This window comes from Plecotus auritus (genome assembly GCF_963455305.1).
Source record: "Plecotus auritus genome assembly, chromosome: 14".
NCBI classification, from domain to species: Eukaryota; Metazoa; Chordata; class Mammalia; order Chiroptera; family Vespertilionidae; genus Plecotus; species Plecotus auritus.
The window spans coordinates 11,777,447-11,804,158 of record NC_137780.1 but is presented as its reverse complement, the minus strand read 5'-3'; the positions used below and the strand labels follow the sequence as shown (position 1 = coordinate 11,804,158).

The following is a 26,712-nucleotide window of genomic DNA, read 5'->3' as shown; positions in this document are numbered from 1 at the left end:
AGTTATGTCTGCCCAGCTGGTGTGGCTCAGTGGTTGAGCATTGACCTATGAGCCAGGAGGTCATGGTTTGATTCCCAGTCAGGGCACATGCCAGGTTGGGGCTCCATCCCCAGTGTGGGGCGTGCAGGAGGCAGCTGATCAATGATTCTCTCTCATCGTTGATGTTTCTCTCTCACCCTCACCCGTCCTCTCTCTGAAATCAATTAAAAACATTCAAGGAAAATTAAGTTACTTCTGGTCCTGCCATTTCTAGTTGTAGTATATCAAAGGGATGCCTTCTTTAATCTAAGATGAGCTGTTATGCTTTCCATTAGACGCAGGCTGTGCCCATGTGAGTCTGCGTCCCGGGCGGCCTGCTGGTCTGGTGCCCTCCCCGCAGCACAGCTGCTCCCCCTGCCTGGGACACGAAGCCTCTGGCTCACTGTTCGGGTATCACCTCCCAGAGCAGCTCTGCGAGGCCCCCGAGCGCTCTTCTCTATCGCACTCTACTCTCAGTCTCTCTCATGGTGCGTCTGCGTCCTTACTATTTCCTGTTTATTACCTCACGTATTTATGGAGGAGGAAATCCACAGTGGGGCCATGTCTCCTTTTCAGCATTGTAGTCTTAATCCAAAAATACAAACCAACAAACAAAACAACACACCACAAAAACCCAGTGTGGGCGGTTGATTTTTTTTTATACTTTATTTTGTTTCCTGTTGGGTTTGGTTTTTCTGAAACCTACAGAGACTTGAGCTAATCATATACAGGGCTCATAGTTATACTTTCGTTGTCTGCCTCATTCCATGTACATGTGTATTCTGGTCTTTTCCTCTTTGGCCCCACTTCATCGGATGGGCTCCCACCCTGTGGGCTTGACAGATGCCTTTGAAGGTGGCCCTGGCATTGTGAAATGTGTGGTAATGATTTTCACCTGCATGAATCGTAGCATGTATTTTCTTTACTTTTTTCTCATAAAACATGTTTGCAAGACCCACCCAACTTCCGTACCTGTATTTTGTGGGTTCTCATGGTTGCCCAGGGTAATCCGCCAGAGTTGCCATGCATTCCTTAGTGGTTTGTGAGTCTGGATATGGGGAGTGTTGAGTTGGTTTGTGGTTTTTTTAAATCGGTGACTTTCGTGAAAGTGAAGGGCAGGTGGCAGTCATCTGAAGGCGTGGCCGGGGCTGGAGGCTGTATTTTCAGAATGTCCATTGGGAGGAGGTGTCGGTGCCCTGGCAGGGAACCTGTTGGAGTGTGATGACGTATAGTACACAAACGCAACAGGGGCCTGAAACCCTCATTGAAAGAGCCAGGATGGTTTCAGTGTGGAGGCGGGTGTGGAGCAGGATTTGAGGGTGGGAACGTGTGCCTCTGCCCCACGTGGTCATTTGGAGGTCCTGAGGAGTGGAGGCTTGCATTTTCAGTGAGTGGCTTCCAAGGTTACCGGGGCCAGTGTGGGGTGTAAGAGTGAGTGGACCAGCACCTAACTCAGGTCAAGAACTCGTGAGGTGGCCAAATCCAGATTTGAAGCTGACTGGGAAGTAGAGACACCTCCTGGTGACACCTCCAAACCACCATGCTAACTCGGGGTTGTTGAGAAAATGAAGCAAGTTCGCCCAGGCAGGGGGCGCTCTTGGAACCGTGTCTTGACCATAGGGAGGTCTCCGAAGGTATTAGGTTGAAAGGAGGTCGGTGGGAAGCCAAGTGCTTTAGCGGCTTTGTCAGGACTTTCAGAATTAGCAAGTGTTCGCTCTCTCGAGACGATTAAAATAATGCTTAGGGTGAATGAAAGCAGCTGAGAAGGTCTGAGGCCACTAAATCCAGCTAATGAGCTGCTTCACAAGAGGCCGTCAGAGTATTTGATGGCCCTGGACGGTGTGGCTCAGGTAGAGCATTGGGCTGAGCATGGAAGGGTCCTGGGTTTGATACCAGCTCCGTGTGGGAGGCAACCAGTCCAAGTGTCTCTCTCACATCTCTCTCTCCCCCCTCCTTCCCTCCCACTTTCTCAAATTCCATGGAAAGAATATCCTTGGGTGAGCGCGCGCACACGCACACACACACACACACACACACACACACACACACACACACACACGCACACGCACACGCACACGCACACACACACGTTTTGATGAAAGGCTTACATTGAGTAAAATAAAACCAAGAGAGCAAAGCCTTAGGCCATGTTAGACCCCTGATTGCTCAAAGGGGAGAGAGCGTGCGGACCCAGGGCAACCAGGTGGGGGAAGTTTGGAAAAAAGACATTTCTGAAAAAGTCTTTAGCCGTGAAGATCTGAGTCAACTCCTATTTGCTCAGAGAAAACTGCCAGCCAGGGAGATCAAGTAACGTCAAAATCAGACAGAGATCTTGACAGCAGATCCGGAATTGCGTTCTGGATGTGCTTCCAGAATCCTCTCCCGAAGCGACACTTTGCTCTTACACTGTTTCCCTGCCTGGCCCTTCTGTTTGCAGGGACAACCCCACTGAGGTTTGTCTCCGGAAAGTCAGAAGATAAACTCATGCCTCCAAAATAGATCTGTGCTTCTTAAAGGATTTTTCTCTAAAGAACAGACTTGTGTGCACTGTGTTGATTTAAAATTAGGACTGGCTGTCTGAGTTGCTCGCTTCCCATCATTATTTACCTCTTATTCTGTCTTGCTTTTAGAAGTATAATGGGCAAATAGCTTTCTCTGTGTTATCCATTACAGCATGTGGAATTAATTTATTTCTCTCTAAATCCTCCGTGGCTTTTGGAAGAGAATGCTAGCGGAATGAAAAAGACTGCTAACTAGGCACCTAAAAGCCACCTCTTGTTTGCTAACCTTATCTGCAGTTTTAGAGCCTTCAGCCCGTCGGTAGGGTTCTCATCCCTCACGTCAGGCATGCTGCTTTAGACACAGGCTGGCCCATGTCCTTACTGCTGAGAAACTGTACCTGTTCTCTCACACGGTACATAAAGAATTTCATGCTATAATTACCTACTACATGAATTATAAATATCCCAGGACTGGTAAATAACACAGCATTGCAAACCAAAATTATAGCTTAACGCTTACTTGCACATAGATAGCCAGAGATATGACTCTCTGTGCCTGTTTAGTAGACTTTCAAGTGTTTATTTTTATAAAGTGAGAATAATCACAGATTTAAAAGATTTAAAATACATTTTTTATTTATTTCAGAGAGGAAGGGAGAGGTTGAGAGAGAGAGAGAAACATCAGTTTCATCAGAGAGAATCATTTGATCGGCTGCCTCCTGCACACCCCACATGGGGATCTAGCCTGCAAGCGGGGCATGTGCCCTGACCGGGAGTCGGACCATGTCCTCTTGGTTCATAGGTCGATGCTCAACCACTGAGCCACGCTGGCTTGGCTAAAATATCTTAAATTTATTTTGCCCTTTGTACTTTCCATTGAGGAATCTGTACTGACCTAAAGGCACTCTTTGGTCTACTGCAAGTAGGAAGTGCAGGCTTCAATGGAGTGGCCAGGGGCTTCCATTACTATGCACAGAAAGGAAGAATGAATTATACCATCCCATCGCGATTTTAATTTTCAAGTGTTAGATCCATGTTGGGAAACGTAGCAAATTCCATAAACTATTATCAAATGAACTGTGCAGAAAATCAATTACATATTCTGAATAGCTATCTCATTCTCACTGCTTTTGCCTTCATCCTTATCAACAAAGGCCTTATGTTAAGGATTGTTCAGATGAAATGTCCAACATATTATTTCAAAGAACTAAGATACACTTTCAGGAATTTTTTCAAAGAGAGCCAAGATATATATACATATCTACAGATCTTTCCATAACGTTTTATGTGCACACGTCTGTATTCCCATATATTTTTATAGTTATACTACTTTTATTCACTTTTACTTCTTTAGAATGTGCTTGATAGAGAAGCTCTTTTTTCTGCTTCATTCTTTAATGCTTCACCACAGCATGACCTTTATTCAGCTGAAAGGCCCCTCCTTAGGAGTTTGAGTGCTTATGTTCAAGACCTTGTTCTACTACTAATTATCTGTTCGACCTTGGGAAATTATCCTCACCAATCAGGTTTCAATTTTCTCGTCCGCCAAGTGAAGGTGTTGGACAAGGTGATTTCCAAGGTCCTACCTTCTCTGCTCTAATTTCCAGGATTCTCTGACTCAGGGCACGTGGTGGATGCTGATCTAATTAGTTTTCTTAGTCACCTTCACAAGACTCGACGGAATATATTTCCTCACGATGTTGGAGAAGGGGATGCATATGTCTGTCAAGATTTCAGTGAAGTATAAACTGTGGTGTTGGCTTTCCTGAAAGGCACATAGTTGAGTTTCTGATCCTGTACTGCATGGGACAACCACTCTCTCTTTTCTTTGTTCTTCTAACATCGACATTGAACATCCCTGCCTCCTGATAAGCTATGAAATAGTGTCAAATTAATTTTAATACCCACGTTGTTACATGTAGTGCCTCGTGTTCAAAACTGTTTCTTACAGAGTGTAAACACATGAGCTTTCTAAAATAGGTTTTAAACTGTTTAAATCGAAATGCTGTCTTTAAATAGGGTCATGTAATATTTTCATGTATCCCTTTATTTGCATTGCAAATGAGCAGCTTCTACATGGCCTACATTTTACTGGACTTCAAGAATAAAAACATAAGATATGGCCGTCCTATGGCCATCAGCCCTCAAAAATTTAGGATCATGTAGGGGCTTAGTAAGGGTGTGCACTACATAAAGCGTAGAGATACATTAAATGGCTTCAGATCACAAGGGGGTAGGGGAGCTGAAGACAATTTGGGAACTCTCTCCCAGGCTTGTCCATAAATATAAGGGCAGCACTTAGGCAAGGCTGGGTGCAGCTTTCTAAACAGAGGACCTTGTTTGACCAGAGATGTAGCAGGGAGTTCATTTAGCTAACTCTCTGAGAGAGTGCTTACAGACGGACAAAAGGATACCAATTCCAGGCACCACCGGACATCAGATGGGACCGGGGGACTCAGTTTTCCTCTCCTGTGCAATGATGTGGATGATCATTTAGAAAAGAATTTTTAAATAAGTTTTCACATAAACCACATAATTTGGTGACAGAATGAGGAGGACCAAGAGACAGGTAACACAGTGAAACAGCCCAGTTGGTGTGGCTCAGTGGTTGAGTGTTGACCTGTAGACCAGGAGGTCCTTGAGCTTTGCCTCCTGGTTCGGCTGGATCCCTAGTGTAGGGACGTGTGGGAGGCAGCCAATCAATGATACTCTCTCATCAATTGAATCTTCTATCTCCCTCTCCCTTCCTCTCTGGAATCAACAAAAATTTATTTAAAAGTAAAACACAGCAGGATTCAAATTAGACATGCTGATTTAACTCAATAATGGGGCTTAAGGTGGAGAGGGCCCAGAGGCAGTTGGAGAAAAATGAGTGTTGTCAGGCCACTGTGTAGTAATCCAGGTACATATTATTCTCCACATGATATCACCCCAGTATTTATTCCCCTTCACTTACATTCCGTCCACTCTGCAAGACTCAGTTCCGGTATCATCGTTTTTTACTTATTTCCACCCCCTATGATTTATATTTTCATAACTCCTCCTACACTTGTAGCTTAAAATGCCTCCTCCACTGCTGTAAACTATCACAACCTACAATTTGCTTTTTATTTAGATTACATGTTTATTATATATTTATGCTTTTCTAGTGTAACATGCACTAGGAATTCACAAAATCTCCTATTTTTTGATCCCCACTTTCCCACTCCCCTCACATAATGTTATCTGAAATGATGTTAGATATGTAATTAGAACGTAAGTACTTACAACACTTCCATATTCATGCTTCTGCAAGCTTTCCATAAGTAGACTCAGATTTTTTTTTTTTTCTGAATTTTAACATATTTCAAAACAGGGGAACAAGGCCCTAAGATTTTCAGCATTTATTTATAGAAACCTTCCTTTGCTTTCAGAAGCAAATGCAGGGAAAGGCCCATTTCAAAGGCATTTTCGGTGCAGACTGCTTTCAAAGGGGCGCGGGTAGCCATGCAGCTCTGATCTTTACCATTTGGTTTATGGCCAACGTTAATCCAGCGTTTCCTCGGAGGCTGTAGCAGGAACAGCCAGCCCTTAAGCACAGGACAGTTCCGGCCCAGCTCAGAGCGAGTCCCAGTCAGTAGGAGGTCGTCTTCCAAGACTTTTCTTCTTCCGTTTTGCAAATTCGTCTGATCTATTCATCGTTCCATATTTAAATTTCATTTCACGGCATTTTCACCTTGGTGGATGACGTGGTGTGTTATGTTAACTGGTCTTGTTTGCATTTCCCTGTGTTTGGTTTAAATTCTGTATGATATGTCATAGTGTAATTTAACCTTTTTGGGGGGCGAAAAGGGGTCTGCACGTTGAGAGATGCATTGTGAGTACTGTAGGTACTGAATTCAAGTGATATATTTTTAAACTACATTTTTATTGATTTCAGAGAGGAAGGGAGAGGGGGAGAGAAATATCAATGATGAGAGAGAATCTTCCATAGGCTGCCTCCTGCACGCCCCACACTGGGGATCAAGCCTGCACCCCAGGCACGTACCCTGACCGGGAATCAAACCATGACCTTCTCTTTCATAGGTTGATGTTCAACCACTGAGTCATGCCGGGTAGGATCAATAAGTGTTTGTATAATGAACAAATGAATGGAAAATTGAGGTTTTGTCTATTTCTCTCCCCATCTCTTCTGTCTCGGTACTGGCACACATTCTTCCCACTTTTATGGACAGGCGCGTCTTTTAGAATTGACTGAAGTTTTAATTACCTGAAGGAAATACCATTACCTTTTATTGTGCCTTTAAAAAGGAGCTCTTTTTATGGGAATGTGGTATTAAGAAGTGCAGACGAGCATCATATGGACAATTTAAGTCCCAGCTCCTCCATTTCAGGGTTCATGTTCAAAATCACTTCCTTCCTCTTCTGCAAAAACGGAGAAGATATTAGTACCTGTCTCCGCTTCATGTTGAGTCTCAAATTACTTCATAAAGGGACGGTGTTTGCTACGTTCCAGGCATGTTTCTAAACAGTCAATATTCGTTGCTATGGCAAGGTTAGGTTCTCATTAAGATGCTTCTCGATTGCAAAAGTTGAAATATAAACACCAGTTAACAAATAAATACCCTGGCCCATGCACAAAGTAATTATTTAAGGCTAAAATGAAAGGGAAACTTAGCATTAGTGTGTAGTTAAGCTGGGAATGTAACCAAATACTTTCAATTATAATAGGCAGTCTTCGTACTACATTTTTTATAATTACCTCATTTGAATTACTATTTTTTTCTGGATGAAAGGAACTATTTCCTAATGAAAGAATTACAAGTATGACCGGCTCGTGTGGCTCAGTGGTTGAGTGTTGACCTATGAACCAGGAGGTCACGGTTCGATTCGCGGTCAGGGCACATGCCCAGGTTGCAGGCTCCATCCCCAGTGTGGGGCGTGCAGGAGGCAGCCGATTCATGATTCTCTCTCATCATTGATGTTTCTGTCTCTCTCTCCGTACCTCTCTGAAATAAATATATATCTTTTTTTTTAAGAATTACAAGCATGGGGCAGGGGTTTCTCCTGTAACTGTGCTCATGGGTCTGCTTGAGGAGGAGAAAACCCTTTGCTTACATCCCTAACGTGCCACAAGTTCACTGCCTCCGTGACCTCAGGAAAGTGACCCAGCCACCCTGAGGCTCAGGGATCTGCTCTGTAAAAGGCAGCATTAATCACATTTACCTCGGAAGGGAGGGTGACATGACTGCATTGGTAAAGTGCCTAAAATCGCTGCATAAATGTTGCCTATCTTTCTCTTCTCTGAGCACCCAGGTGAAGGCCCTTTGGGGACCACTGTGCTCATTGCAAACCCGTTTATTAACCGCGTTCCCGTGTATTCTGTACCATTTTATTTCTTATTTGCACAGGAGGAGCAGAAGTGTAGGGGTAGATGGGACGGGCTGCTATTTGGCTTACTTACACTCTACAGGCTATTTTTTAATGAGTATTTTTTAGGCAGTCACAGGTTTGGAATCAGAGTTCTTTATAAACTGTGTGTGTGTGTTTATGATTTGAACCCAGAACATTAATTTAAATATAAAACATAGTGACTTTGGAGTCACTTATGAGCTTTGTCTGTACCGTCCTCCCCAAAACACAATACTCCTGGGTCTGACGTCACCTTCTGGTCTCCAGGTGACTGAGCAGGGACAGCTGAGCAGGTTAAACGTCACCATAAGGAATCCATCAGTCACATCCAGAGAGTGGGATATTTTAAAAACTGCTCTCATTTTCTCAAGTCAACAGCAAGGGATAAGCAAAGAAGTTAAGACTGGAAAAGACTTAAGAGGCATAACTACCTAATGAAATGAGTAGACTCTCTTTGGAGCCTGATTTTTAAGAATTAAAAATAATTATTTTTAGATTTTCAGGTAAATTGGAATATGGCCTGGCTATTTGTCACTGCCAATAAATTAGTTATGTGATAATGGCAATTGTGATTATATAAGTAAATGTATCATCTTAACTTTTTGTTGTTGTTAATCCTCATTTGAAGATATTTTTCCATTGATTTTTAAAGAGTGGGAGGGAGAGAGAGAGAAAACTGATGTGAAAGAGACACATCGATTGGTTACCTCCCCCCCATGCCCCAACCAGGGCCAGGGATCGAGCCTGCAAACCAGGTACATGCCCGGGACCCTTCAGTCTGCAGGCCGACCTTCTATCCACAGAGCCAATGGGCTGTCCAGTGGTTAGCAAACTCGTTAGTCAACAGAGCCAAATATCAACAGTACAACGATTGAAATTTCTTTTGAGAGCCAATTTTTTTAAACTTCTTCTAACACCACTTCTTCAAAATAGACTCGCCCAGGCTGTGGTATTTTGTGGAAGAGCCACACTCAAGGGGCCAAAGAGCCGCATGTGGCTAGCGAGCTGCAGTTTGCTGACCACGGGGGCTACAGCTAGATTTAAAGAAGCAATAAAATTTTGAAGTTGAAGAATAACTGAGGATTATGTTGTCCTGTAGAAAAATAGGAATCTGTCTCTGTGTTCAGAAATCTCCAGAACCACAAGGCACACACACTCATTGAATCCGATAGAATTCAGACGTTTCATATACAGAGAGCCACGTATCTGAGTAGCTTCCACACATCCCTTCAATCTCCTCAGGTAACTACTCTATAAATAAAAACTCATCTTTATCTCCCTCAATCTCTGAATCAGAAAATCTATTAAGATAGGTAATGGAAACATGTTCGTTGGAAATTGTGTCTGGTCCCCTTCGAATGTGGTGTTTACCCCGATGACTGACATGGGGGGAATGGCTGAGGCGGCTTACCCCAGGGGGGCTATCCGGTTAGAAGGTAGTCATGCTACCTCGGATTTAATTTGTCACACAGATTCCAGGAGAGACAGCAGGTGTTTCTGCCTAACCCCATTGGTTATGAGCGGAGGTATTACACGGCTATGAAAATGGATGTTGACATACCACTCTGAGAGCTCATTTTCTCCTGCGGGTGACATGCCATCGCATCTCTGCATCGCGCGTGTCCCCACCTGCCAGAGGAAACACATTACTGGTTGGGGCCGTTCGTCCTAAGAGCAGATATTGTCTACTCCAATCAATTTCCAGCTGTTAATGGGAGCTTTTAACTGCACTGGTGAAAGGCAGATATGTTCAATTAGTAATTTTTTCAGGAGCGACATGACATTTACTTGGAGGGGAAATGTAAGGCTGCCAGAATCTATTGTAACATGTAGATAAAAATTCACACACATAAGCCATGATGGATGCAGCTTTAGGGAACAATTCACTTGCCACTGACTGTACAGTGTACAGGAGGCGATGCCTGGTGATTGCCCTTACAGGTATGGAATGAAAAGAATAAGAATAGAGTGTATACAAGGGCACAAACAAACAAAACATGCCCGGCTGGCATGGGATAGCCTAATTTTGAAGCTACTTCTCTTCCATTTTGAAAATGTTTTCCTGAAAAATTTTTGAAGTTTTAAAATTAAAAAAAAAGTTAAATTCTGCTTTGTTGGAAAAAAACAACTTGGTGATGTTTCGGGTAAGTGAAAATCCACAAGCCGTCTTCAAATGTGTTCCACTTTCTATTTTTAACCAAATTTTTACAAGGAGAAAGAAAAAAGACTTCCTATTGTATTTCTTTTTCCTGGAAAAATCTGCTCCTCCTTGCAAAATACAATAAAATAGTCGAAATACAACAAGGAGCAGCAAGGAAGGAAATCCACGCACTAGCTCCTCTGTCCGGGTCCGAGGGCTCTGACAGGACGCCCCTCAATCTTCATGCACGGGAAGCAGAGACGCAAAACTGAAGCACATCCCCCCGAAGTGCATCTGCGGCCGGGCAAGGGGCGGGGAGAGCCCGAAAGCTGGAGGGCCCCTGCTTTCCTGAGAAAGTGTCCCCGCGATTCTTCCCCTGTGCCCTAGTTGTGTGCGCGCAGCCTTTTAGCCTGAGGCCTACTTATTTCATTGTGTGTCCTTGTGATTTGGAAACACGATTAGAGCCTTACAGTGAGAGATGAATTGTCTGGGGAATGTATGCTATGGTTTCAGGGAAGAAAATGTAATTTTCAAGCCAGATTGGCTATATATTTTATATTCTTTATATTAGGTGGCCATAAACGGAACTACAGAAAGTGTGAAAAGGGGGTGGGAGGAAGAGGCAAACAAATGAATTTGAGAGTTAGGTCTTCACAACTATATTAAATGTCTGTTTTAGCCTGGCTCAGTGGTCGAGCGTCGACCTGTGAACCAGGAATCTACCATGGTTCGGTTCCCGATCAGGGCACATACCTGGGTTGCAGGCTCCATCCATAGTAGGGGCTGTGCCGGAAATAGCCGATCAGTGATTCTCGCTCATCAATGTTTCTATCTCTCTCTTCCTTTTTCTCTGAAATCCACAAAATATATTTTATAAAAAAATGGTGGCAGTGTAAAGGACTGAGTACATTTTGCAGAAAATCTCATATGTATATTACACAATGAACACTGGAAAGGCGTAAGGATATCAAAAGTCGGTAGTTTTTGTGTCTGCTCTGAGACACACACGAGGCAGTATTCTAAGCACAGGCATACAGTCTGAGCCGAAGTATCTCTCACAAGAACGCAATATAGGAGATATTGCTATTCCCATTTTTCACATGAAAGTGGGTTACACAACCTGCCCTAATATTCCATGATCGTACAGCTAGAATGAGAAAACATTTTCTGAATCCACAGCCATACTTTTCCTTCATTATTTAACAGATTTTATTTTTTTAAATTTTTTGTTGATTTTTAGAGAGGAAGAGAGATGGACAGAAAGAGAGAAATACCATCAGCTGCCTCCTGCTTGCCCCACACTGGGGATCGAGCCCACAACCCGGGCATGTGCCCTGATCAGGAATCAAACCGTGACCTCCTGGTTCATAGGTCGATGCTCAACCACTGAGCCATGCAGGTTGGCTATTTTACAGAGATTGTAAACACACCAAGAGTGTCTGAGCCCTAGTGGGTTTGGCTCACTGGATAGAGCGTCAGCCTTCAGACTAAAGGGTCCTGGGTTCAATTCCAGTAAAGGGCACATACCTGAGTTGCAGGATCCATCCTGGCCCTGGTCGGGGTGCAAGTGGGAGGCAACCTATCAATGTGTCTCTCTCACATTGATGTTTCTCTGTCTGCCCCCTCCCACTCTCTCTAAAAATCAGTGGAAAATCCTTGGGTGAGGATTAACAAAAAGAGTCTGAATAAGGTGAAGAAACAGGAAAATAACATCTTAAATTGGCTTCATGATTTGCCTGATTTTTTTGGGAAGAAATGAGAAAAAATTGTTAATGATTCAAATCAAACACATTAAATTGACACAACCCTTATTAAAAGAACTTGTAGTTGGTTTTAATGAGATATTTTCGACAATTTCTTTGAGCAGCCTGTAAGTAAAAAATCAAACATGTTTCAATAATATTTTCCCTCTCAGTAGGTACTTGTTCTTTCAATGTTGATAAAACCCTGGGATTTAAATCCATTGATTGGCAATTTGGAGCTGTTTATTTTTCTTTTATTTTCTATTGAGGGCTTCCTGGGACAGGAGGGCTTATTGAAGCGAAGCTAAGGGTAAATGAAGGACCGGTCCTCATTTATACACCCTAATCCTCCTCTAGATATTATGATAAAGCCACTTATTTCCTATTGTTAGATATCTTTTCAGAACAATAACCGATCCAACTCTAAACACAATCAGCTTCCAAGTATACTAATGAGACCACATGCAATCTCTTCAGAAGGAATTATCTATAGCCATTTCTTGTGCAGAAATAAAAAATATATATAATATACAAATATGCAAACATCTATTATATAACATGATTATATAGTATATAAATGTATATACTATATAAACATAACTATTAAATATATATAATTTATAGTATACAAATATACAGTATATTTCTTCAATGATGAACTATATGGATCTTTTTTAAAAATATATTTTTATTTCAGAGAGGAAGGAAGAGGGAGAGAGAGATAAAAGCATCAATGATGAGAGAGAATCATGGATGAACTGCCTCCTGCACGCCCCACACTGGGGATGGAGCCCACCTCCTGGTTCCTAGGTCGATGCTCAACCGCTGAGCCCCGCCCGCAGGGCTCTCTGGACCTTGCACCTCCGTTAAGCGACTGGCTGGGGCCGACCTGAAGGGACCATAGTGCAGCCCCTCACGGTGCCTGTATTGACACAGATTCTCCCTGTTCTGTTTGCAGAACCGCCACCTACTGGCTCACTCGCATCCAGTCCTTCCTCTACTGCAACGAGAACGGGCTCCTGGGCAGCTTCTCGGAGGAGACGCACTCCTGCACCTGCCCCAGCGACCAGCTGGCCTGCACGGCCGCCCTGCCCTGCACGGTGGGCGACGCGGCCGCCTGCCTGGCCTGCGCCCCCGACAACCGCACGCGCTGCGGCGCCTGCAACACGGGCTACATGCTGAGCCAGGGCGTGTGCAAGCCCGAGGTGGCCGAGTCCACCGACCACTACATCGGCTTCGAGACCGACCTGCAGGACCTGGAGATGAAGTACCTGCTGCAGAAGACGGACCGGCGCCTCGAGGTGCACGCCATCTTCATCAGCAACGACATGCGCCTCAACAGCTGGTTCGACCCGTCGTGGCGCAAGCGCATGCTGCTCACCTTGAAGAGCAACAAGTACAAGTCCAGCCTGGTGCACATGATCCTGGGGCTCTCGCTGCAGATCTGCCTGACCAAGAACAGCACCCTGGAGCCCGTGCTGGCCGTGTACATCAACCCCTTCGGGGGCAGCCACTCGGAGAGCTGGTTCATGCCCGTCAGCGAGGACAGCTTCCCCGACTGGGAGCGGACTAGGCTGGACCTGCCCCTGCAGTGCTACAACTGGTCGCTGACGCTGGGCAACAAGTGGAAGACGTTCTTCGAGACGGTGCACATCTACCTGCGCAGCCGCATCAAGTCCAGCGGCCCCCACGGCAACGAGAGCGTGTACTACGAGCCCCTGGAGTTCATCGACCCGGCCCGGAACCTGGGCTACATGAAGATCAACAACATCCAAGTGTTCGGCTACAGCATGCACTTTGACCCCGAGGCCATCCGGGACCTGATCTTGCAGCTGGATTACCCCTACACTCAGGGATCCCAGGACTCGGCGCTGCTGCAGCTGGTCGAGATCCGAGACCGTGTAAATAAGCTCTCGCCGCCCGGCCCGCGCCGCCTGGACCTGTTCGCCTGCCTGCTCCGCCACAGACTCAAGCTGGCCACGAGCGAGGTGGTGCGCATCCAGGCCGCGCTGCAGGCCTTCAATGCCAAATTGCCCAACACCGTGGATTACGACACGACCAAATTATGTAGTTAACCAGTCACGTCAAGCACAAACCCAAGCCCGGGGGAGTTTTTACAGTGCTTTTTGTGGGACCGTTTATGTTCGGAAGAGTACACTTAAACCAATTGTCTTTTCACTATCTTGTCTTATAGCCGTCAATAACGCTGGATGGCAGCGTCCACCCCTGGACTTGCTGCCCGTGAATATATCCCACTGCAGTCTTGGTTGATGAGTGAAATAAATACTGACACCCGTCTAGGAGACAGTCTACTTTTTACAATAAATTTCATTTGTAATTTTATATGTTCCGTGGCAATGCTTTTGTGCATTACATCCTCTGGAGGGAACATAAAAAGATACCAATAAAATTTTGTAGCTGAACAGTTATTAAAAAGAAGTGCTGTGGGATTCTTTTTTTCCCCCATGAAATGAGTTCGATTTGGATACATGGCTTGTTAGAACCTGGGGAAAATTCACCGGGATTTTTTTAAATGGGAACATTTGAAAGTCCCTCTCCACCGCCTTCAGGGAAAACCCAGCTACATAGAATGCTTAGGAAGCAGTTGGTACATTCTTACTTGTATTACCCGTGCTTGCAATCCATTCTGAGATACCATCCTTATTATAATAAGCAGGTAAAATATTTTCCAACTAAACATACTGAAAAAGGTGATTAGAAGCACATCATAGACAAAGGAAACTCTTATTTTTTTTAGCAACTTGCTCAGCCATTGTTTTTCTAAATTCTAATAACCTATAGTCGGTATATGCCACACAATCATTTTCACTTCATGTACTGAAAACCTAGTTATTCCAACATTTTACCAATGTCAATTGTATAACTTCTAGAATTTACAAATAATAATGTGTTGGTATAAAATAAATCAATAACTGATGTAAAGAAACACTTTTTTTCTCTCGGATAAACTATTACTAAAATACATTTTTTTAAAAAAAAAAACACCCTTTCAATATAAAACTATTTTTAGTTTAAGTTTTTGTTTTAAAATGAGTTCCCATATTGCCCATGGTGTAATATTAGATATATAATTAGAACCTTTCTCCCTGTGGATTTAAAATGCATTTTTTAAATTTAAATTCTTTATTGTTTAAAGTATTACATGTCTCCTTTTCCCCCCACTGACCTCTCCCCGGCCACTTTTTGCTTAGATATACCTGAACGTACCGCCAAGGTCAAGTGTGGTTATGGCACTTACCACTCAGCTCTCGTCTGGATGTGTCATAAGCATTTCTTAGCATTTCAACACACGCCCCGCCGCCCAGCTTACCTGCTGAGGCCATCGCGTCATTTTCCAGGGCTCGGAGAAAGGAACCCAGGACGGGAATGAACAGAGTAAGACTGGCGACAAAAACATCACCCGGACATTCTGGGTTCTTGAGATGTTTGTCTTTCTTTCTAAGACATTTTAAACACACATTCGATCTACCATAAGAAAGCACTGTTCTCCCATTGCTTGGGGTAGCTTCTAAGCAATTCAACAGAAAATATGTACAATCATTAACCATCATCATTTTGGTGTTATATCAAATAGTCTCTTCCTTTGATTCTAACAACAACACTAGGTTATAGATTATTATTATTCCTTTTTTTTTTTTTTTTTGGCAAAAGGCTCAGAATGGTTGGTCAAACCAAGACTTTGAGAGACCCAGAGTCCAACACAGGTTTGTCTGAAAAAGTCAGAATTGCCGCAAGGACCTTTATCAGAAGAGTCTTGGGAGCCTAGGGCCAGAAACCAGCCAAGCAACACGCATTGTCACCAGTGGACACAGGGCGGCGGCGGCACTCCCTGGAACCTGAGGACGCTCAGCCACGCTCAGCTCGCTCTGTCTGCCCTGACTGGCTTACGAGGGAAGACCCCGCAGCGACAGGTAAGGAAGAACTTAACGGGGCTTTAATCCTGGGACGTCCTGTGTTGGCACAGAAGTCCCACTGGTCAGGATCTCATTATCCGAGTGCCAGCTGCCTTGGTTACACTGTCAGCATGACCTTTATATCCGAGTCTGGTTTCCCCTGAAATACAGAGGTCATACGAATGCTTCTCTCTGAATGTTGTGTCGAAGACACCATGGATACAGTGTAAGTGAACAGACCAAGCAAATTCTCAAGTGTTATACAGATGTAAAGGATAAATGATCAACACATATTTTTATGTTACTATTTCTCATATATTACCAGAATTTTGAAAACCTCGTAGAAAAGACAATTTTAAATAATAAGTGTGGCTTAGGGTTTTTGAGAAGCTACAGATAGGTTTCCCAAATCAAGGTGACCACTGAAAAGAACATATGAAGTAAATCAAGCTCAGAGAGCCTGTGATAAGAATCTCATTCTGATTCGGTGCCTGGATCATTTAATTAGAATAATAATCCTCTTGCAAAATTGCATTTCCCTCTGGTCATAGATACGGTATTTATAATTTGAAGCCACAGAGTCACAGATGTTAAGCTTGTGATATTCTTAGGCAATTATCGCATAATTGACTGAATTTTTAAAACCTGAGAGTCCACATTTTGCTATGCCCATTCACCATCTCCCATTCTCCTGCTATTGCCATTCTACTTTCCTCCATCTGTGTGATCAGGTTTTCCTGGAGATAGAAATGTAAATTATAATCCAATCACCCCATAATAGTTCAATATTTGATAAATATATGTCAGCTGGAAATTTTTACATCTCCATTTCTTTTACATGAAGGCAACATCAGCTCTTTTAATGAACTATGGATGGCTTGTGAATTAGAATATCCATGTCAAATTATTTGATATGGAGGACATGTGGTAAATTAGTACATCTAAATGAAATTCAATCTGAAGCAAAAGTTCCACACTTGAAATTATCTCATGTTTCTGACAATCAGACTAACCATTTAATGACCAAAGTACTATTTCATTCTATGGTTGTACAATGCAACTATCACATAGTAACTATACTATGTAATGCTTGATTAAATATCTATGCAGTTCTTACCATGAGTAAGGCACTGTTCCGAGGGCAAAGGATTTTCAGATAAGGTAGTAACCTCACCACAGATTTCTAACTTGACTCTCCCTCCAACCAGCATTGTTCTGGGCATAAAACAACCCTGAAGGGTGTCAGAAGTTGGCTAATACAGGAGCCTTAAAAAAAAAAAAAATGGTGAGTCTATCGTACTGCTGGAAATCCATAATTCATCTTTTCTAATTTCCCTGGTAATTTTTCCAGTTCCATTACCCCCCAGTCACCAGTGTGAACTTTTAAATTATAAACCTATTAAAATGGAAATGTTACTCGTATTTTTACTGAATAGGGAACTAACTCTTTAATTGGCATGTAATTCCTTTCTTAATCCAGCCCTTGGCTATTTCCCTATCTTCCTTTTCCAAAGTATTTATTTCATACCAAACTATTATTTAATATTAGACTGCATTTTTTTAAAAAAGAAAAATGGTGGAGAAAACATAGAACAGGTTTCTACTATTCAATTTACCTCGGTACCACCAGCAATAAAGCAAAGTTATTAGGTCAAAACTAAGGAATCTGAATAGAGACTTAAATTAATAATGTTACAATATTTATTAATTGTAACAAAGGTACCACGTTGATATAAGATTTTAATAATAGGGAAAAGTGGGAGTGGGGTATAGAAACACATTTTTTAATAATTTTTCTGTAACTCTAAATCTGTTCTAAATAAAAGCTATGCCCGGCCAGTGTAGCTCAATGGTTGAGCATTGACCTATGAACCAGGAGGTCATGGTTCCATTCCCAGTCAGGGCACATCCTGGGGTTGCAGGCTTAATCCCCAGTAGGGGGCGTGCAAGAGGCAGCTGATCAATGATTCTCTTTCATCATTGATGTTTCTATCTCTCCCGAGCCCTTCCTCTCTGAAATCAATAAAAAACATATATTTCAAAAAAAGAATAAAAGTTGTTTTAGAATTCATAATCCCTGGGATATTCAGTGTATTATTAAAAGTTTCATAGGTACAAATCATTTTCAAGCAAACATCTCAACTTTTGAATAATGTTTCCTGGAAGTATTATTACTTTTTACTGTTTACTCCCTAAAATTCATCTTCTCCTTTTCCTTAAGTACAAAGCTTCCCAGCTCAATTACTTTTCCTTCCCTCACTGACTCTGACTATAAATTCTCACCAATGAAACATGAGTGCAAATCCTCTCTGGACAACATGCAAACATATGTGCTTGAAGAAGCTTGGCCAAGGCTCACTGCTACTTACCCACCGCCCTGGCTGTGAATGGCCATGAGCAGAGCTTCCTAGTAAACCATGTTTCAAACATGCAAGAACGCCAACTATTGCTGAAATGAATACTCCAAGCAGATCCTACATACCCACCCTACACATTAACCAAGAGAGAAATAAATGTATCACCTTTTAAAAACCATTCCATTTGAAGTCGTTCTAAAATTTTGGGTCAGCTTTCATCTCGGGGCTTAATCACAAAGAACAGCAACAGCCTGTAATTATTGGAATCGAGAGTCAGAGTAATACCTCCTATGCATTGCGTTTCTCCAAGGCCGCCTCCAATGGAATACGTGACTACGCTAATGCACTTTTATAGTAATGGGCACATTTACAATTTACAAACTATAGAAATGTTTCATGTTTTCAGTAACTTAGCAGGAAATAAATAGTTATTTTTGTAAGAATATTATCTAGAAATGAAAACCTTTTCCTCCTTTTATGGCCTAAAACTGTTTTTGCTGTAATGCCTTTGATGGGACTTTTTGTAAGTTTCATAGAATACAAGCATACTAAGTCATCAAAATGAGCACCAGATACCTTAGGCTGTTGAAATAACATACCAGGTCTAGTCATCATTTGGGCACATAGGCTAGTTTTGCTGCATACTAAATGGCTCTGGATTGCTATAATTCTTGTGTTCATGCCAATTTCCCAAGCATCAGCCCAGCATTTGGGAACCAAGCATTACACTCAGTTGTCCTAACCCTTTTAAAAATGCATATGTGACTCTTCAATAAGTTGGACATGGAAAGGAACTTAGGGCACCTAAATGTGTCTGAAGGAAGACTACTTTATCCAGGAGTGATTTGATGCATTCAGTCATTAGAGAATCTGAGATTGTGTACTTCTGTAACATGTTTTTTAGTCAAATATGGTTTATATTTATGAAAATAGAACTCTACTGGACTACTAGTTACCAACTTTTACCTATTGTGAGCCAAGAATTTGAAACATATTTTCTAATCTTTGGAAGCACTTACCTAAAATTAACTATTTCTCAATTGAGCCAGTCTCATTTTCTTAATGGCCTCGATGACTTGGATCTACCTAAAATTGAAAGACTTAACTTTCTTTTCGTTCTGTTGATACAGTGATTCAACCATATATCTATTAATTCAACAATAAAACATACCAAGCCCCAAACCTGTGCCTGTTATATTGCTAGTTGCTAGGATGGAAAAAAATTTTTTTTTCTTTGCTTTAGCCTTCCACAATTTATGAGAAGCACCTGGCAATTAAACCCCAAGATTCTGAGGTCCTCTGATCCAATCAGCCCCTCTGTTCAAATTGAGGGACAAGATAAGCTACTTCTAAGGCTACATTCTTGTATACACACCCCTCCTCCCTGCTGGTTTAGTACAAAGTTCCCTTCCCTTCTCCTCTTTAAACAAGCCTCCTTTGAACCCTTCATAACTTTTGCTCTAAGAATGTTTTGCAGGCTTTGGAAAAATACTGATAAGACACCTGCCTAGGGCATCTGCCCCTATTGCCTCCTGGGCAAAGACACCCCCCTCCCCGCCCCCCAACCTTGTCTGCTCAATTTCACCCGGCAACAGCAGCAGCCTGAAAATCCCCCTCCCTTTCTTGTCCAAGATTTTAAAAGGCAGGCGCCGTTTTGGCTCTCGCATTGATTGATTAGCAATGCACTGGCCCTTTGTCTTCCGGTAAAGTCAAATAAACTTTCTCCCTGCACCTACCGCTTCCTTTAGCTGTGAATTCGTTCACAGCCCACGTCACAGGCCAAAACCCCTAACACTAGGTTCTAAGAACAAAACAATGGAACACACGCAACCTGTGGCTGAATTGGCTGGGTTATGGGTACTACTGACTCTGCTGCTTCTGCCGTTAGAACTCCCGAGCTTCAGCGGCACTGGCTACTATCGAGATAACACGCCCATCGCCCATCAAGGTAGCATGTTGTGTGATCCACTGTGGTCCTAGGGCCCAATTCTGATGAATGGGAAGTGAGAAGAAGGAATGTGTACTGGCCTCATTTTCTCAGAGCCAGCTCCATGACTTGCAGGGTTCAATGCAAAATGAAAACGCACTACCGGGTGGAGAATTTCCAGACGGCGACAGCAGCGCTTTCAAACAAGCCTGGGTCCTTCTCCATGGGTTGGAATCGCCCCGGGGGCACATTCATGAAGCTGACCCTGCATGCTCTTAATAGGAACACGGTAGCTTGTCCTTCCTTGTTCTCCTTTTCCTTCCTCACTCGCTGAGATGGAAAAAAAAAAAAAAAAAAAAAAAGTCAGGACCTGGAGGAGCCATGGATCCAGAATGACACAGCTACCCGTTATCCCTGGACTAATGATCTGTTTTTTCGTTATTAAAAGCCACCTTGTAAATCAGACATAAAATAAAAAATATGTAATTCCAATACACACATGGTTGAATTTCCATTATCATTATGTTTATTTTCTAGAGATAGAAATTAAAGCTGAATAAGTAAACTGATAGAAAGTTAGTTTATTAATTGAAGTGATCCTAAACCGCACTTAATATGCTCATTGTACCCTGCTTTATAAAGACATGCATCTCTGATATTTGATTTGATGTAATGAATCATTCATTGCATTAATTAATGTTGATGCCAGTTATGTCAAACTGTTGATACAGATACAATTTACATACTGCTTCCACATTGCCTGACTTCATCACTCTCATTATCAGCAATATCAGAAATTACACTGAATACGTAATTTATTCTGCGCATTTGTGAGTAACCTGGCTGGGGGATGGTGGATGATATAAGGCATTCTCATCCACTGTGAGGCCAGTAAAATCCAAATCATGCGACAGGGAGCAATATATTCATTTTTATCTACTCATGTACAGTTGACCTTGGAACAACACTGGTTTGAACTGCATGGATCCACTTATACATGGCTTTTTTTCAATAAATAATTGTACTATTTTTTTATCTGCAGTGGGGGTTCCAACTGTATGCATTCATCTACCCCATATTATATAAGGAATTGAGCATCCACAGAGTTTGGTATCTGGGGGCCAGGGGAGGTCCTGGAACCAATCCCCAGAGGTGCCAAGGAACGGCTGAATTTTGGGAGAGTCAAAAGTTAAATGCAGAATTTCAACTATGTGGGGGTTGGTGCCCCTAACCCCTAAGTTGTTCAAAGATCAGCTATAGGTAGATGGATAGGTGGATGAATATATAAATGGTAGATAGGTAAATAGCTATCAATGCAATGTCAACATACATGGTAAAAAACTAAGTTTTAATGGAGTCATTTATTATTATTTTTAGCAATAAGATGTTCTCTTCTAACTGAAACCCATGGAAACAATTCAAATTGAAGTGATCCCTGCACCCTGGTTGAAATCAGGCCCAAGTATCACACAGGAAGTGAAGGCCTCATCTTTTAACAGTTCCAGAGACCTTTTGGGTTGCACCTGCCTGATTTCCATGGCCCCTGAGAGTGCAAACATACACTAAAAACTACCATTTTAATAATAAATTACAGTCAGGAACTCTGTTTTGTGCTTAGCATCTTATTGCAGTCAGTAAGCCACTTAGTCCTCTGGGACTTGAGTCCGTCCCATATAAACGTTATGGCTCCTTTTGCTTTAGGTTCTCATTCACCTTGAACATGTCCATGACTTCCTGTGCAGACGGACTCAACTGAGAGAGCCTTCTTTGGGTGAGAGCGGCTGCCAAATATCAATGGTGATGATGGTGGCTCGCTGAGCCTTAAAATATGGGAAGGATCGTAGTACATTAGGAGCGCACGAGAGGACATTCCAGATAAAGCAAATGCCATGCAATCTGGGAATGCCAAGGCATAGCCTGGCAACGAGGAATATATGTGTTTGGCATTGCTTGGAAGTTTAATTGGCACTTTGTGTTCCAATGCTTTGACTCGGGGAAAGTAAACACTGTTTTTTAAGCACTGCTGAACACAGTGATTTCCTCAGTTGTTCAGAGAGATTTAAAAATTAATGCCACTCTCCACTGGCAAGGGATCCTGTACGCAATCGGATAGGTTTGGCTTTTGCAGTAACAAGGCCACAGTTCGTTTGCCAGTCCAGCAGTTGCCAAAACCAAGATGCCCATTGTTCCATGATGACTAAAGGGTGGGATGGGACAGAAGGAAAATACAATGAACCATTCATTTAGGGTCACTCATTTTGTGCAATAAATTAAATTCCCGAAAATTTGCATTCGTCGCGTGGATCTGGGGATTGCAGAAAAGTACACCTACATTTTAGAAAACAATACCTTTCAAGAAGATAGATTCTTAAAATCAACACTTAACAGATTTACCTGTCTATTCTAATTTTTTTATTTAAAAAAAGGTTATCAAAAATCCATCTATGTCAAAGAAGGATATCACCCTTTCAATTGCATTGCCATTTACAAAGGAAGGATGTCTCCGCAAAATTAAAGTTGCCTATGAGACCCTAGCTGGTTTGGCTCTATGGATAGAGCGTCAGCCTGCGAGTCCCAGGTTCAATTCCGGGTTGCAGGCTCGATCCCCAATGGGGGGCGTGCAGGAGGCAGCAGGTCAATGATTCTCTTTCATCATGGATGTTTCTCTCTCTCCCTCTCCCTTCCTCTCTGAAATCTATATATATATATATATATATTTTTAAAAGTTGCCTATATGGGTTCTGAAGAAAAGAGAGGCCAAGAGTCATATTCATTCATAGTCTCCAACCCCAACCAGGGACATGCATGCCCTGGGTCAGTCTATTTCCTGTTTTAAATATTTGTTTTCCATGAAAGCATTTCTGAAACATGTTATTCCTAACAGGTAGCATTAACATGGTAGTTAACTTTTTTTTCTTTTACTTTTCTAAAATTAGCAGTCTTTTTTATTGCTATAGACCAGTGGTCGGCAAACGGCAGCTTGCGAGCCACATGTGGCTCTTTGGCCCCTTAAGTGTGGCTCTTCCATAAAATACCAGGGCCTGGGCGAGTCTATTTTGAAGAAGTGGCGTTAGAAGAAGTTTAAAAAAATTTGGCTCTCCAAAGAAATTTCAATCGTTGTACTGTTGATATTTGGCTCTGTTGACTAATGAGTTTGCCGACCACTGCTATAGACTGAATGTTTGTGTCCCCTAAATTCATATGTTGAAAGCTAATTCCCAATGAGATAGCATTAGGAAGTGGGGATAAGGGGAGGTGGTTAAGTGATAAGGGTGGAGCCCTCACGAGTGGGATTAGTGCCCCTGTAAGAGATCTAGCGAGCTCCCTCACGCCTCTTACCTGGTAAGGACACAGGCAGATCTTTGTCTATAAACCACTATACAGACAAGGAATCCTCCGGTGTCTTCATCTTGACTTCCCACCTCCCGATCTGTAAGAAATAAATGTTTGTTGTTTAAGCCACACAGGCCATGGCAATTTTCTTATACAATTGGAACAGAAACTAAAACATTTATAAAATTGGTAAAACTTCTTAAAATCACTACCGTCTTAAACATCATCAATGTAGCTTATACCCCAAGTGGCAATGAAATATTTCAGTCTCTCTTGTGTACGTAGTAACAACATTTTTAAAGAACTACATGCCTGGCATTGTTCTAAGTATTGTGCCAATATCAACCCATGTAATTCACAGATCAACCCAGAGAAGTCTATTTACATCAGTAGTTTACAGATTGAGCTAACCAAGGCACAGAAAGGCACGATAATTTATCCAAAGTCACACAGCTAGTGAATAATAGGACCAGGAATTAGACAGGGGCATTTTAGTTCTACACTGTGCTTTTCAGTACTATATTTTACATCTATTTATAACATTGCAATATGATCCCTAGCCAGTGAGGCTCATTTGGTTGACCATCATCCCTTGCACCAAGAGGTCACCTTGTTCGATTCCTGGTCAGAGAACATGATCGGGGTTTCGGACTCAATTCCCAGTAGGGGGCCTGTAAGAGGCAGCAGATAGATGTTTCTCTCTCCCTCTCTGGAATCAATAAAAACATTAAAAAAAAACACCCCTATATATTAAAAAATTTGCAATGTGTTAGATATATGTATTTATACATGCCCCTTTTAGCAACTTCATTCATGTCTCTCTTTATATCAAGAAAACTTTAGAGACCATGAGTGACTTGTGTTGTTAGGTACACAGCAATAATTTAAGGACATTTTAAAAGTGTATTAATAATTATCCATTCACTTCAATTACTTCTTCATTGCACTTGTGTCTTTTAAGTGATAATTGAGTGTTTACGCATGATAGTAGGAAAACCCTGGAAATTAATTTTCCTTTCGCCACGTGCAAATTAGTGCATCCTTATACTGTAACTAAATTACTCTCCGAGATGCCAACCATGTCCCCTGGGCCCTCGGTTCCCTGCTTTCTTCCCCTGCTCTTCCACTCAGTCAGCATCATTCCTGCTAAGGCCTCTAGCTGCTCCTTTGCATTCAACGCACACCTCCGGCTCCTATGAAGTTAGTCGCTATCCTCTCCTGTGTCTGCTGTGACAAATGACCGCGAACGGTGCTTAAAGCAATTTGCATTTATCCGCACACATTTCTGGAGGCCGGAAGTAAGCAATTAGAATCCAGGGGCGCCCAGGGCCAAAGGCCCCGCGGAGGCTCTTGGGAAGGTTCTAGCTCTTGTCTTTCCCACCTTTGGGAGCCGCCTGCAATTCTAGCTCCTGGGAACACTGCTCTCACCTCTGCCTCTGACTTCACCTTGTGCGTGCAACTTAGACCATAAAACAAAAAGTCTTCAAACCTAATGAAACCCTTTAAAACGTAAAACAACCTGTCCGGTGTGGCTCAGTGGTTGAGCATTGACCCGTGCACCAGGAGGTCACGGTTCAATTCCCCAGGTTGCATGTTCGATTTCCAGGGGGGGGGGGGGGGGGGGCGTGCAGGAGGCAACTGCTCAATGTTTTTCTATCATCAATGTTTCTCTCTCTCTCTCCCTCTCTCTCTCCCCCTATTTCGCTAAAAATCAATAAAAAACATATTTTTTGAAAATGGCTGGGAAAGTAATATTGGAAAATGTTATGCTGCTGTGTGTGGACCCTGACCTGGTAAACGTATCACACATACGCACAGTGATGGTGAATGGAGACTATGCCAAAAGTCTAATAACTTCAAACTAAGTCTGGGATGGTTCATCTATAGAATCTTTGTTGTTGTAGTATTTATTTTTTAACAAAAGAATGGTCTGCTGAAGAAATTTAATACCTTTATGATGACTTTAGTGGCATTCTATTATTTATTTTGAGGCTCTGGCCTTAGATGATGTGATTATAAAATTATTTATAAAATATCACTTATTTTACCATAACAATAATAATATTCCTTTTTAATGTGACAATTTTTTCTTCAGAATTTTGCTGAAGTAATTTAAGTTATGGAAATACCATTTTAACAATATGAAAACTATATAGTATAACAATGAACAAGGAAACGCTAATTTTTGAAAATTGTATATCCCTTTATGGTGAGTAATTTTGTCAGGCGATGGATGGGCAGCACGGACAGTGGACAGGTAACTAAGTATCGGCACGGTAATCACATCACAGGTTCTCTTTCGTGAACACTGGTTCTAGAACTGAGTAACAGTCAAGAGCTTACAAACTGCAGGCGGGTCAGGCATTGACACAGCTCTCAAACTCCTGCTTCCCATTGTTTCAAAAATGTAGTTTTATTGATTTTAGAAAGAGGAAGGGAGAGGGAGAGACAGAAACATCAGTGATGAGAGAGAATCATTGATCAGCTGCCTCCCGCACGCCCTCTACTGGGGATCGAGCCCACAACCTGGGCATGTGCTCTGACCTGGAATCCAACCATGACCTCCTGGTTCATGGGCAGACTCTCAACCACCGAGCCACACTGGCTGGAGGCTTCCCATTAAAAAAATAAAAAATAAAAATAAAAAGGTATTTTCTCTGCTTTCTGCACTCTTTGCTCCTTTTTCTGGCCTCCACACATCTAAGGGAGTGGACATCAGCTTAGACCTCGAGGCTTTGCTTAAAAGACTCCACATTAATTACTGCTCATCAGCATTCATCATGGTGACAGCTCCTGTGAGCGGTGCTGTTTATTTTGTTCTCACCTTCTCTGCTTGGCTGTCAAATGAAAGAGTTTTATGGTTCTTGAGGGAACCATCCTTCTCTCTGACCAGCTGCTTTAAGGGAGAGAGAGAAAAAAATGTCTCCTCTCAATGTTGCCCTGGCTTTGGTAATTCCTTGTAAATGAAATGGCACCACTGTAGCAATTAATAGTCTCCGTTAATTGAGTTCGTTTATAACTCAGTGGAGTTAAACCAACCAAGAAGCCGTTGAACAAAACCCCGAACTCTAATGCTATCACAACTGTTTTTAAGAGATGGTCATAGAACTTACATTGTCTTGTGGGGATCATATTTAAATGTTGCTTGACTTAAACTTTGACTACAATAATACCCTACGACTTTGTAAAAAGTACTTGCATTACTTTAGTTTTATATGTCAGTAAATGTTATTTTGGGTTCTTTGGGATTAATAAGTTTTTATTGCCGCGGTCTCCTTTAACTGTATCTCTTTTTGTTTTGTGGTGTGTGTGTGTTTTTTTTGTTTTGTTTTGTTAATCCTCACCAGAGGATATTTTCCCATTGATTCTTAGAGACAGTGGAAGGGAGA

General features: G+C 42.3%; 1 protein-coding gene across 3 annotated transcripts in view; it reads left to right on the top strand.

The window, feature by feature from the left end:
• Positions 1–14,223, top strand: part of BRINP3 (BMP/retinoic acid inducible neural specific 3) — a 169,719-nt gene extending 155,496 nt beyond the window's left edge. For all 3 annotated transcript variants that reach the window (XM_080650894.1, XM_080650896.1, XM_080650895.1), the window contains exon 8: positions 12,751–14,223. In XM_080650894.1, the coding sequence (XP_080507020.1) occupies positions 12,751–13,867 (1,117 nt within the window). In that variant the 3' untranslated portion in view covers positions 13,868–14,223. The remainder of the gene's footprint in view (positions 1–12,750) is intronic.
• The last annotated feature ends 12,489 nt before the right edge of the window (positions 14,224–26,712 follow it).